Source organism: Ictidomys tridecemlineatus, chromosome 1, assembly GCF_052094955.1.
Source record: "Ictidomys tridecemlineatus isolate mIctTri1 chromosome 1, mIctTri1.hap1, whole genome shotgun sequence".
In the NCBI taxonomy this organism is placed as follows: Eukaryota; Metazoa; Chordata; class Mammalia; order Rodentia; family Sciuridae; genus Ictidomys; species Ictidomys tridecemlineatus.
Window position 1 is genome coordinate 138,175,998 of NC_135477.1, and position 12,998 is coordinate 138,188,995.

At 38.3% G+C, this 12,998-nt stretch overlaps 1 protein-coding gene across 3 annotated transcripts in view; it reads right to left on the minus strand.

Annotated features, from left to right (window-relative positions):
- Positions 1 to 12,998, minus strand: part of Sncaip (synuclein alpha interacting protein) — a 146,587-nt gene that overhangs the window by 35,404 nt on the left and 98,185 nt on the right. For all 3 annotated transcript variants that reach the window (XM_078048397.1, XM_078048398.1, XM_078048394.1), the window contains exons 4-5: positions 3,885 to 4,753; positions 2,112 to 2,291 (exon numbers count right to left, since the gene is read on the minus strand). In XM_078048397.1, coding sequence (XP_077904523.1) covers positions 2,112 to 2,291; positions 3,885 to 4,753 — 1,049 coding nt within the window. The remainder of the gene's footprint in view (positions 1 to 2,111; positions 2,292 to 3,884; positions 4,754 to 12,998) is intronic.

Sequence of the window (12,998 nt, forward strand, 5' to 3'; positions counted from 1 at the left end):
AAAATAAGGCCCCCAAATGGAAGAATGATGACTCTCAGGGCTCTCTCAACTTCATCAGTGCCTATCAAAATGCACTGAATGGAGAGAGGCAGGACATACATCAGGACTGATTTCTAAAGGGGGTGGGGGTGACACTTATTATAAAATATTTGTTCTTACTGCTTTTACAAATTCTAGATTAAGTAAAGGAGTGGAAGAGCACATCCATTGTCCAGAAGTAAAAATGAGAAACCTGGACGCCAAATCAGTAACAGCTTTTGGGTCTTATGAATTGGATATTTGTCTTTTATTCAAATAAAAACAAAAAAAAATTGTTGTTTAACTTTGCAGACTGCTTATGATATATGCATATCTTATATGATAATAATACTGTGTTGACTACAGGAGATTGGGTATGAATGAACACTGAATACATGTATACAGTAGGAGGTATTTATGCTGAGGATTGGCTTAATAACCATTAAGTTTCCTATGTATCTTTCTACACAGAGATTTTTAAATCCATCAAAACTAGCATGAGGGTGCATAAACTAAGAAAAACATGGGCTTTTGTCCAACTACAATCTACCATTAGTTATGAAAAATAATGAAAATTACATTTTAATAAACAATAAAGCAGCAAGGCAAATGTCAACATTCACTGGGATTCCAAAAATATTTTGTCATTGACACATGCCCATTGATGATCACATGTAACCCCTGTTTTCTTACAGAACTTTGTCACAGGACTAGATTTCAAATTTGCCAACTTGTACTGGTGTTACTGATGACACACCTGTCTTATCTACCAGGTTGCCAGCTCTATAAGAACAAGAGTATGCCTTATTTAGATATGTATCTCCAGTGTCTAACTAAGTACTAGATAGATGGAGTACATTCTGATAAACTCAACTAGACAAACCCTGACTTCACATTTAATTTTCATCTCTTTATGGTGGCTGTTGTAGTTGAGTGCTTGAGTTGACATAGCATTGTTCACAGCCAAAGGAAAATTATACCCACTATGGTTATAGATTTCTTATTTTATTAAAATTATTTTTATACTGTTTTTGAAGTCATTATTCACCCCTGAGCAAAAATAAATAAAATTGAACACATTTGCAAATATATAAAACTTTACTGAATGATAAACAAGTTAAAGATACAAAAATTCAAAATTTGTATAAAAGATATATCAGAGGTAGGACAACAATTGTTTGTTGTTCAAATGTAACATGTTTCATAGTGAATTCACAAGTAGATTACTTTAACTAGCAAGTTCCCCTAGTCAACATCAATATAATTCCATTTGTAAAAATTATGATTATTTGACTTTTAGAAGACACAACTATTATGAAAGCAAAGTACATATGCAGAAGTGCAAGATGTATTATATTTCCTTGAACTTCACTTCTGGCTTTTTAATAAATGTGACTGAATTCTACATTTATTTGCCAAAGATCTTAAAAGTAACTGTAGTTTAATAGCTAACCTTCTCATGATCTGTTATATTTTACAGAGCACTCACTGCAGTACTATAAAAGTCCATGTTTGTAAGTTGTAACTCCATCCTAGTTGGCATTAACTTGTGTAGTTTTTGACAGTATATTGTGCTATGCAAAAACTAAATGCAAAACCCACACTGATATTCAAAACAACTTTTGATACCTGAAGACATTTAAACTTCAGATCTGATCCATTAAAAGTCGATTTTATTATCTGAATACTCCCGAGTGCTATCATCCCTGAAAACACACCTTTTCCTCATTTGTCTTGCTCATTATTCTCACGTTAGGAAAAAATGACACAGTGTCTGATAGAGCCAGGTATGGTGAAGAATTTAAATTGCAGTCACCATGAATTACACAAGTCCTTAGCACTGCAATGGATCATTTTCCTCTCTATTGTCTGATTTGAAGCTTAACCTTATTGGACAACAAATTGGAACGCAGTCTCAAAATCTCAAAGCAGCTAGTGATAGAGATGGGTAATCTCTGACATGTGATGTGTTCATTACTGTTTGCTTGATAAATCACTCTTCTTTCCCTCCCGTCTAATACTTTAGCTTCAAGGAATTTGAAAACATAGAAAACTGACTTTAGCTGAGGAGAGCCAAGCCCCCAACCAGTCACCTTGATGGCCAGGCCTGCTGGTGTCAATTTCTCGGTATTCCGCTCATTGAGGCAATCTTCCCCCATCAAAGAAGTGAGGTGCTGGAGACATTCTGCGTGTCCCTGCGATGCAGCGATGTGTAACAGGTTGTTTCCATTTTCATCATGGATTTTGTCTAGATTGTCTGCAGCTAGATGTGGCTGTACAAACAGTAGGATTAGAAAACAAGTCAACACATCAGAATAAGAGTCTGTGGAGGTTTTGCTCTGGGCTCTGGGAACAAGAAATAAGCTTAATGAAGCCCTAATGGCAATGTAGGGATGAGAAAGTCAGTGTTCCTTGCCATTACTCCTTGTGATAACATGCCTCAGAATGTGAATTCTCAAGAGACTGGTCTTCACGTGAGACATGACAACAGGGCTAGGGCCAGTGGGCTGTGGAGGCTTCAATTTGGCTTTCTAAAATGCAGTGACATGATAACTGGGAGGGCCCCTACATGTCTTCCCCTCTTGACTGCTAAGTCCTTGAGGCTGGGGCTGTTTTATTCCCCACTGTAGATCCACTGAATGAATGAAGAGACTACTGGTTTCTACCCGTCTGAATTGTGGAGAACTGGTTTTGACTACAAACTACACGATGTCTGCAGCTACTAGTGTTTAGTGGGCACCTCCAGATACTGTCATCTCCTTATTGCTCCTGGGGGCATTTGGAGGGTACTTAGACTTTCGTTTTCTCACCTTTAGTGAAACTGAGTTCCCTGAATATGTGACGGTTGATATAGAGATTGTTGGGGAACTAAGTGGTGTTCGCAATTGGGAAATATGAAAACATGGTAAGATCAAAGGAAGGGAATAAACCAACGAGAATAAGAGGAAGGAACCAGGAGAAATGGAAAATATATTTTCAGGAGAAAAAAAAATTACCACTTTATTTGATTAAACTATCCAATTATATTGTCTATGGCAACAATGTTTGTGATAATAGACCAAGCACGTTATATTTTATCTACATATGGCTTCAACACTAAGTAGAAATACATGACCAAGAAGCAGTGATTTTCTTGAATGAGGCTTTAATCAGCATTGTAGTAGGAGCCCAGGCTTGCTACTGTTTGATCCATGCCTGGAAGCCAGAAAAGAACAATGCAGGCAGATGGAGTGCTATTTGAGTTGAGCTCTGAGCTGAAGCAGAACAGACTTTTCTTACATCGCGTTACTCTGTGTCTTGAGTCTTTGGAAACACTCCTTCAAGCTCCCTAGACATGCAGAGCTGGAACTAAGTAAAAACTACATGTGGGTCAGAGGGCAATCAAGCTCTAGGGTAAGCTTCTATCTGCAAATACTTTGCAAACATCCTGGCCCAACTCTCCCGAATAATGATCAGGATAAAACAGAAAAGTCTCTGTTCACATATTTGGCAGGCCTGTCATCGGCAAGGAACTGACATCCCTACAAATAACTGAGCGAGAGCATTGGGAACCATTTGAAAAGCAAAAAGAAAGACTTCAAGATTCAAGTGAAAAAAAGTGCTGGGCTCTCTTTGTTTTAGGTTAAATCTCTTTATTCGAGTTGAATTTTTAAAAGTTAGCGCAAAATAACACTCCTTCAATATCCATTTGTTTTCCCTGTATTAACCTCCTAACTTTTTATTTTAAAACTCAAGAGGTCACTCACCAACCAAAGCCACAAGAAAACATTAAACAAGATGCAAAATGCACATAACATCATTGTTAAGAATGGAGCTGATAACAGCTCTCTAGATTACTAATGTGTATACCAAGGAGAGATACTTACCAGGAGAGATATTTGTCCTTCTTTCACGATGTTCAAGATGCTTTTTACTTTTTTCAGATACTCATTCCTTTCTTCTGGGCCTTGGGAGCTGGTCCAGCTCATGACCTTGACCGGCTCTTCCAGTTTGGATTCTGTTGCTGCAGATTGCAGGTGGAAGCCCCGGAGCTGACAGTCCGGCATTGTCTTCTCAATCTTTCGGCTATGCAGGTCACTAAAGGCCTTGTTTAAGAAGTCTTTATTCTGGCTTTCTGGCTCATATGCAGAGCCACATGTAACCAGAGGAGGTGAGCTCTCAGACTCTTCAGTGGAGAGCTTGTGCTGGTCGCGGAGGACAGTTGATGCTTTTCTCAAGTGAGGGCTTTTCACAGGAGAAAGAACACAGAATGGGGTCATACTGGATGGTGAGTTCTCAGTGCTTCCTGTAGAGGAGGCTTTGCCAGAAAGGCCATTGATGGTTGTGCATAAACCCAAAATTCTTTTTTCTGAAGTCACCTTGGTAAAAGAGGCAAGCTGTTGACTGGATTTAATGTAAGGCACATCCAGAATCTCATCCATGTCGAGGTCGTAATGTTCCAGTTCGCCCAGTGCAGTGCTGGACTCGGAGCTCTTACTGGGCAAGCCTCCCACTCCATCTTCAGGGCCGAGCTCCTCAGGCTGGGGGCCCTGGTCAGACTCACCCACTTTGGGGTACTCCACTTTATGGTTCTTTTGGTCATCACTTTCATTGTTTTCTAGCGTCTCTGGCTGATGTTTGAGTGGGGAAACTCGCTTCACTGGACGGAATTTACTGTATACCTCAGCAATTCCTGTGGGCTTTTGTGCGTTTGTAATAAGAGTTGAGACTCCACAGTTCCAGCTAGAGCTAGAAACTGTTTTGAAAAAAAAAATTAAAAGAGAAGACTATTACATTGGAATGCTGCACACATCTTACCATGCAGGCAGATGTGGTCCACTCAAGTTATGCTCTTCATTAAGCTCCTGTGTTAAGGAGATGACTTTAAGAGGACATATGTCTTTAAAAAGAATAATTTATACTTACCATTGAAAATAGTGAAAGATGACACATGTTGACCAACAGAATTAGAAGATGGGATCCTCTGTGTTAAATGAACTTTCAAATGAAGTTAGGGAGGAAAAAGGGATACATGCACACACACACTCCTCTCTAACATTTAAGAAGTCCCATATAAAGAAAGGGTAAATTACTTAACATTGCACAAACTCAAATGTGATTTACTGGCTGGGTGACTCATTAGTTTTCTATTAGGTGGTTAGGAAAGAACAGAAAGGAATGAAGTGGTCAGGAGTTGAATGGACCATGGGACATAAACCATGGTTGAATTAACCTCACTCCCTAAGCTAAGCATCCTAAGTCCCCTATCATGCAAGGGCATCTCATGGTGCTTTCTGGCATTTGACACAGCAATACACTAACACCTCACAACAGAGCATGCTCTTCAAGATTTAACACTGCCCTCCATTATTAGGAAAGCTGAACATGAACAAAAGGAAGAGTAAGTTGTAAAGGGAAGATGGGGTAGGAAGACTACCTTTTTCCTATGCAAAGTTAAATGAAGATTTTCTGTTGGTTTACATTTAACTAAATGTCTGGTTGAGATGGAATAGGAAATGGAAGAGATACATTTAGAGGTGAAAGATAAGAACCACTACCATTTGCAAGATCACTCAGCACCTCCTCATGGGGCAGGCAGATGAAGCAGCAACAGTATCCTCAGCCACGATGGTGTTGCTTCATCTCTGGTAGATGACAGGCATAGCACCCTTAGAAGCTTACAGGACACTCATTGATAGGTTTCTATTGATAAGTTTCTCCTGCCACTTAGTTTACAGCATTCTCCATCAAAGAGATGAGATTTCAGGACATGCCCAGTTAGAAACCTCTCATGTATCTCTTTTCTTTGGAATGACAACAGGTGGGAAGGGTTTAACCCTAAAGCAAGCATACATGTGTGTCCTTTGCTAAAAGCACAAAAAATAATGAAAGAACCTGAAACAGGTATGTGTGCTTAGCTCTAGTAACAACTGCAATGAGCCCTGGCTAGTCCTGATTCTTGGGGTGAATGCGTTCATTATTGAAGTTCCCTAAATTTAGGTTACTAATCATTCTTCTTTCTGCCAGAATGTGTTCCAAAAGGATTCAGAGAAGTTCTGGAACCAGGCAAAGATATGAGAAAGAGTGTTTTGAATCTGAATGCTATATAATTGCAAGTTCCATTCCCCAAATGGACCACAATATGGAGTGCAATTTCAGAGGGTCTTCACTATGTGGTCCACACCTGGGGCCTTTTTGGCTCGGGCATTGTAGAACTTAAGAAGAAAATACTACCAGCTGTGAAGAAGGGCTGGTCTCTCTCCAATAAGTAACATGTAACAGAATTTGCAGAAGGGAAGGAAGGTATCAAGATGGCCTCAGACTGCTGCTTCTCTTCTCCTTTCTTGGCTCCAGTTCTTAGTCATACACAGTGCCTGCCCCAGAGCAGACAATTAACAAATGCAAGTATGTGAATTTGAATCTCACTTTGCACAACACATTAAATCTTTTAAAATGCACAAAAGTGCATCCTTCTGAGGGATTCACAGTTTAATTTCACAGGGGACAAAAGTCCTGTTAATAAACTCAGAGGAGTGATAATCACCAATAAGAGCTAGATTTTCTAAAGTTATTTATGAAATGTAAATATGCAAAGGCAAAGACTAATTCCAGTTGGTCCCTTATAAATTTAAAGGTTTTCTGTCATTTATATATCCTTTTCTCTCTAAAAAATGTGAAGCTATGAAAAATTAACGTCTGCCAGAAATTTTTGCCAAGCCTTTCTCTCTTCCTTGACAACACATGGTTACTTATATAAAACAGCAGATAGTGGACACAGAGTTTATAAGGTGTAAATATGCCTTTGATTTTATTCATTAGCTTTCTAAAAATGTTTTATTGGGAAAAATAAATATCCATAGACATTTATGAGATACATACTTATTATGGTATAGTATTTGATAATATTTGCCTTAATTTCCTTGGAACTTCTAAAAAATGTGCATCTCAGAATGTATTAAAAAATTTAAAGTACTTGTCTTAGTGGGTCAATACAACGAGTGCATTGTACTGATATATTTATATATTATAACAGGTCATGGGTTCAAAGGGCTACTCTTTTATGTTGGCTTTATTTACATGTGAAATTTTTTCCAAGTGATACAGGGAAATGGATACCATATGTTTCCCAGCTGTTTTGTTCTGACAGGAGCCATTAAGAACGCTCTATGGAAATGAATTCTGTCTGAGTCTTATGAAAACACTTCTTTCCACAGAAGGGTCTAGAAACTAAAGAAGAAGCATCAACATTGAGGCTTGTTGTCCTTCCCCTTATTCAAACTTATGAATCTTTTTTAGGCTCAGGGTGAAATCTGTGCTTTCTAATCTATATCTTGACTGCCAAGAAAAAGTTCCAGTCCTAAAAAATGGATTATTTCATGGGTTTTCATGAGAATGCTCTAATATATTGCTATATCATATACTTGGATGAGAAGAAAAGGCAATGCTATGCTATATGCAAAAGATAACATTCAATTAGTTTATTTCTCCTAAACTAGACAAATAGGCACTTTAAATACAACAAAAGAAAAAGGGCCATTAATGACTGCTAAGATTTTCACTTCCAAATCTTAGATCTACCCAAAATTTCACTTTACTGTTGTTCCACTCCAATGCTGTTTCTTATCATCTACGGAAACAAAGTTCAGAATAACTATGGTCACTGGGAAAATTTCTGGGGCTAAATATACTTTCTGGATATCATGAAGAAATTCTTTACGTGCAAACAAAATATAAATCCCTGAACACTTTATCTATCTTAGATCTTTACAAGCTCCATGAAAAGAGGATCTGTGTCTAATTTATCTCTCTCTCTCTCCAAGCACCCAGAAAACTGCTTTACCTAAGTAGGTTTCTAAGACTTTTTGGTTGGATGGGTTCATTTTTTTTAACATCTTATAAAAGTAAACATGCTTAATATGCCTTAGACCTATCTACCTGATTATATCACAAGTTTTCAAAAATAAGTAAATGAATGTGTGTATTTGATGCTGATTTATAGGCCAAAACATCTTTTCTCTCTGGCTGACATTTGAAATGACTCTTAGTTCAACTTTTGGAGTTGCTTGCTAACCCCTTACATCCACTTTTTCTTTTCTTCCGCCCCCCCCCCCTTTTTTTAGCCAGGATTAATGCATGCTTGAGATATGTGAGAATCTGTAACAGGCAGCAGGTTTCAACCTGGGGTCTTATCTATCTGCACCCTTGTCTCCTTTCCACACACACACACACACACACACACACACACACACACACACACACATACACACGCCTTTCTCTCCCCAAACATATTCCTCTTGATCCTGGCCTGGATAATCCCAAGACCATTTATGCAGTCTCTCAAGCAATCCATCTCCAAGGCATTGTTGATGATTCTGTTTCCATGACCCCTGCCCCACATCCCTCAGGAACTATCTTTTGGCTTTATTCTAAATCCTTCTTAAACCTGGACCCTCTTCATTCTCACTGCCCTGAGTGGGCCAGAGTGGGACCCTTGCCCACAGCCTCCACAATGTTTTCTCTGCTTCCATTTGTCTGCCTTTCCAGACCTGAGGTATTCCTGATTCAGATAGGTTTGTTTTTGTCACTCAAAAACAGCAAAACAACAACAAAACACACCTCAGGTGGCCTGTTCTTCCTAAAACAGTACTTCTCCACATGTGGGATGAATTTCCCTTCAGTGTCTAAGATGGTACACAGCAACCTTGCTAAATACCCCTGGCTTACAGGATAAGAGTGCTGTCCTCCTTTCAATCCTTTTTCTTCTAATTCTTTTAAGGATTCTCAGTTTAGTTCTAAAAGAAATTTAATTTCTCTAAAAACCTAAAATCTCCCTTTAGAAAATGAGATCGCACACCTCAGACTGAGAGGCTTTCATAAACAAAGAATTAATAGGAATGTTTTATATTCATCATGTTGACTTTAATGAGGATCTTGAATTGACTGCAAGTAACACTGGTTTACGTGTAAACATCTGTTTACAGTAATGACAAAGTTTTTTTTAAAAACAAATGTTTAAAAGCTGAGTTTTACATAAAAATTGGATACTAATTAGAATAAATTATACCCCGCCCGTGTATGTATGTCAAAATATACTCTACTGTCATGTATATCTAAAAAAAAATTTTTTTAAGTAAAAAATTTAAATCAGTGTTTTAGAAAAGCAAATAGATAACAGTATAAGTGGTTTTCAGGTAAAGCAAAAATAGCAGAGATAGACCTTGGATATAACACATGTTGTGGAATTGAGTTGTTTGGGAAACCCTGGCTTTTGGATTAATATCTAAATTCTTCAGCATGATATGTAGTACTTCTTCTATTCACTAATTTACCTTTTGATCTCAGCACTCATAATTCACAAAATACTAGTTTCCCCTGCTTCTCCATTGCTAAATTCACCTATTTTTGGATATATTATGTTCCTCCTTCACTGCTTCTGTCCTTGGGCTCATTCTCTCTTGCAGTCTTCTCTGGCTGGGACTTGAGATCAGCACACAAGATGCCATCAGGTGTTATCCCACTGATGCACTTCCTCTGATTTTTTGCAGGGAGTCACTGCTCCTTGCTTCTCAGTGCTGATAACACCTGTACATACTCACAGTTGGGTATTTCTCAAGGTGATGCACCTGTTTACTCATGCATCAGTCTCACCTCTCTCTTGAGAGTCCCTCAAGGGCAAAGGTTGCTCAAGAACCTACTTGTGTTTATGACTAGCCCTTTGTCTAGCACAGTACCTTTAAGATATTGGTGTGCTCAATGGCTAATTCTTTCTAAAAAATAAATGAAGATAGGAGGGAGGGCAGAAAGAAAATGAAGGGAGAAAAAAAGGAATATGCCAGATCAAAGATGCAACATATAGCAAATAAATATGAGTTCTGTGATGACATCAGCCTTGACACATTATGGGCACACTGTGCTGAATAGTTCCAAGGTAGTGTTAGTGTGCCCTTGAAGATATTTAGACATTTACAAGATGTGCTCAATATTGAAGTACTTTCATCTATTTCCTGTGCTAAGTTCTTAGTCTCAGTTTCCTCATCTGTAAAATGAAGAGGCTAGCTATGATATACCCCTAAATTTTATGTCTGTATGGAATGTCTATAAATAACAGGGCTCTTTATTCTGAATGAGTCACTATGAAACACTATAATTCTTCTGGATTCATGTATTTTACCAGATCTTCACAAATTCATAATTATGAGGCTAAGCTGATTGCTGACACAGAACAACTCTTTGGTTGTTGGGCCTGATAAATTAGTATTTTCTTAAGAAGATAATGTACAGTTTTGCTGCTCCAATGGTAGATCCAAATTTTAAGATTAAACATCAACACTGGCTCCTAAAATGACTATTTATTTTATTGCCAAATATGGAGTTATGTGGCCATATTGGAAAATTAGCTCAATACATGAGGGAGAGGAAGAAAAAGGTTATGTTTTAGGGTAAAATAGTGTTCCCCTGCTGTTTTTTATTAAATGGATCTATTTTCAGTGAGCAAGCAAGTGGTCAGCATTAGCTTTAATAGCTTTAAAGTAGACATAACAATACACATCTACAGCCTAAAAACCTAGGCTGCCTCAAGGACTTACCCTCTCCTCCAGCATTAATTAATTAATCCTTTCATTTTTACACCAAAAGGAGGAACATTAGAAAATAATGTTCTAATAACATTAGAAAATATTAGAGGTGTCATTGTGAGAGTCATGGGTTTCCTTCATTCTATGTAAACTGAAATCTATATGGACCCACTTGATTGCAAGCACCCCAGGTTCTGTAAGAAATGATGACAAATTCTGTAAGAAGCAATTGCTTATAGCACCTCATGTCAATAGGAAGAAATGTCTGGCATCCAAGTGAGCACTCCTGCTGGATGCTTTTCTATTCTATAGTCTTTAGAGATTACAGTGTAACCTGATCCAAGAACAGGTTGAGTTAATTCTGGACTGGTAGAGGATATCTGGACATTATGTTGGGAAGAGTGAATGTGAGAAGAATACATGTTTCTAGAATGTTTCCATGGGGTTGCTTTCTCATCCCTTTAAATGAAGCCACAGACCCTTTATTGAAAGTATACCAAGGCTGGAGGGAAAGTTCAGAGGTCTTTATTATTATTATTATTTTTACTAGTAATAATGATATAAAATACAGTCTGATTTATTCACATTTCAATGTTCAAATACTGTGGGAAAGAATTCAATGATTTGGGTTCTAAATTTCCTGTCTTTAAGTGGTTACTGATATCAAGCAGCTGTTGTTATACATGTCAGATTCATGATTTATGGTTCCTAGCTCTGTCCAGAATTGTGAAGATCTACCTGCTCAGGTAACTTTATGGCCTTTCTGTACCCATTTCTTCATTCTACAAAAACTTTCTGAAAAACTTGAGCCCTATTACTCTGGATAGAAAAGATATTCTATCATGAAGTCAGACTCAATATTTTGACAACTTTAAACCACTGGGCTTCAAAAGTACAGTTTCCATAACTAGCGATTGGTGGGTCTAAAGAAAGTCCAAGCTTGCAGAGTTGTGTCATCTAAAAAGTATGCTGACCTTCACTTTGACATTAGCAAAACCTCAAGAGTGTTTTGTGTTCATTCCAGGCCCATTTACCAGGTTCCTTTTCTTTCTTTCTCTCCCTCTCTGGGTGGAAATGTAGAGAGACACACATCTAGCAACAGTGAAAAGGCTCATCATGCTGAGAAGCCTGGAGCAAGACCGAGCTTGTGAGCAGGCTCCATCTGTGTGCTTTCTAGCTGCGCAGGCACACGCTTGCCAGTTTTAACTGAAGGTGGCGGTGTTTTACAGTGCTGATCTACTGTCAAGGACAAAGAGCAGCAGGTTACTGCTTCTTGGTAAGAGAAAACAAGAGGCAGATGAGCAGGCAGGTGGGAAGCTGGAAAATCCTTATTTTCTACTTCCATCTCCCCACATTGATAGCTCCAAAATGCCTCTTTACTTCGCTTCTGAGTATGGAGCATGTATCCACATTAAAAATTAGCATTAGATACCAAGAAGACAAAGAAAAGGAGATATGTCTTTAGGGTATAAGAGTGTTCCCTATATGTTTTTAGGGTATAATAGTGTTTTCTATTTTCCATGAGAAACAAAGTGGCAAGTCTGGGAAACCTGGTCTAAATTTTGAGAGAGATGCACTTTAGGGTCTCAAGGGAAAAAGAAATATAAGAACTAGCTCTGGCCTGCAGCCTGCTCTTCCTCTTGGCAGGCCCCTGCATCCGCCTGGGCGAGCGCCTGCCTCTCAGTTACAAGGCTCTGAGAGAACAGGCAGGTGCAGAAGCACAAAGCAATGTGGGGGGAAGAGCAGACGGTGGCTCTTTCAGGATAAGCGAATGGCAAGGCTGCTGTGCCCATGCTCAAGTGCAGCCAGCGTACACTTCACGGGCGTTATTAGAAGCCATGGAAGAACGAGGCAAACGTGTATTAAGAATTCCACAAAATGATATATCTCAGTAGGAATTTTCCTAAAATTTCCATTTAACACTTTAAAATTGCCAATACATTTGTGTAAAACTTTCTTATGTTTCTGAGTTTAAGGCAAGGGTGTATTTAAATCAGAGATTCAGAAGATCAATGGGCAGTTGTCATGCATTCTCCCTTGAAAATAAATGAGAACTCAGGGAATTTTAAGTATTATGTGGAAAATTACATAGCATTCTCATTTCTCAACCAGGACTGAGGTTCTCTGACTCCAACTTTCCATAGCATTGGAGGACCACTTTATCAAAATTAATTATTCCCTAAACATTCACTTTACAATTTCTCTTTGGGTCACATGTAGGCTATGGAATCCCAGAACCCAGGGACAAAACCCGGTCACACACGTTTCAAATTTACTTTGACCTAAATCCCAACTGCACTCTCTGCCTAAACTTTTATAACCATTTACTATCTACCCTCAGTTTGGGAGTAAAGTTGGGAGAATGGCTTTTAATAATAACTTATTAAAAGCAGTTAAGAAGAAGAATTTCTCTACTTTATTTTTAGT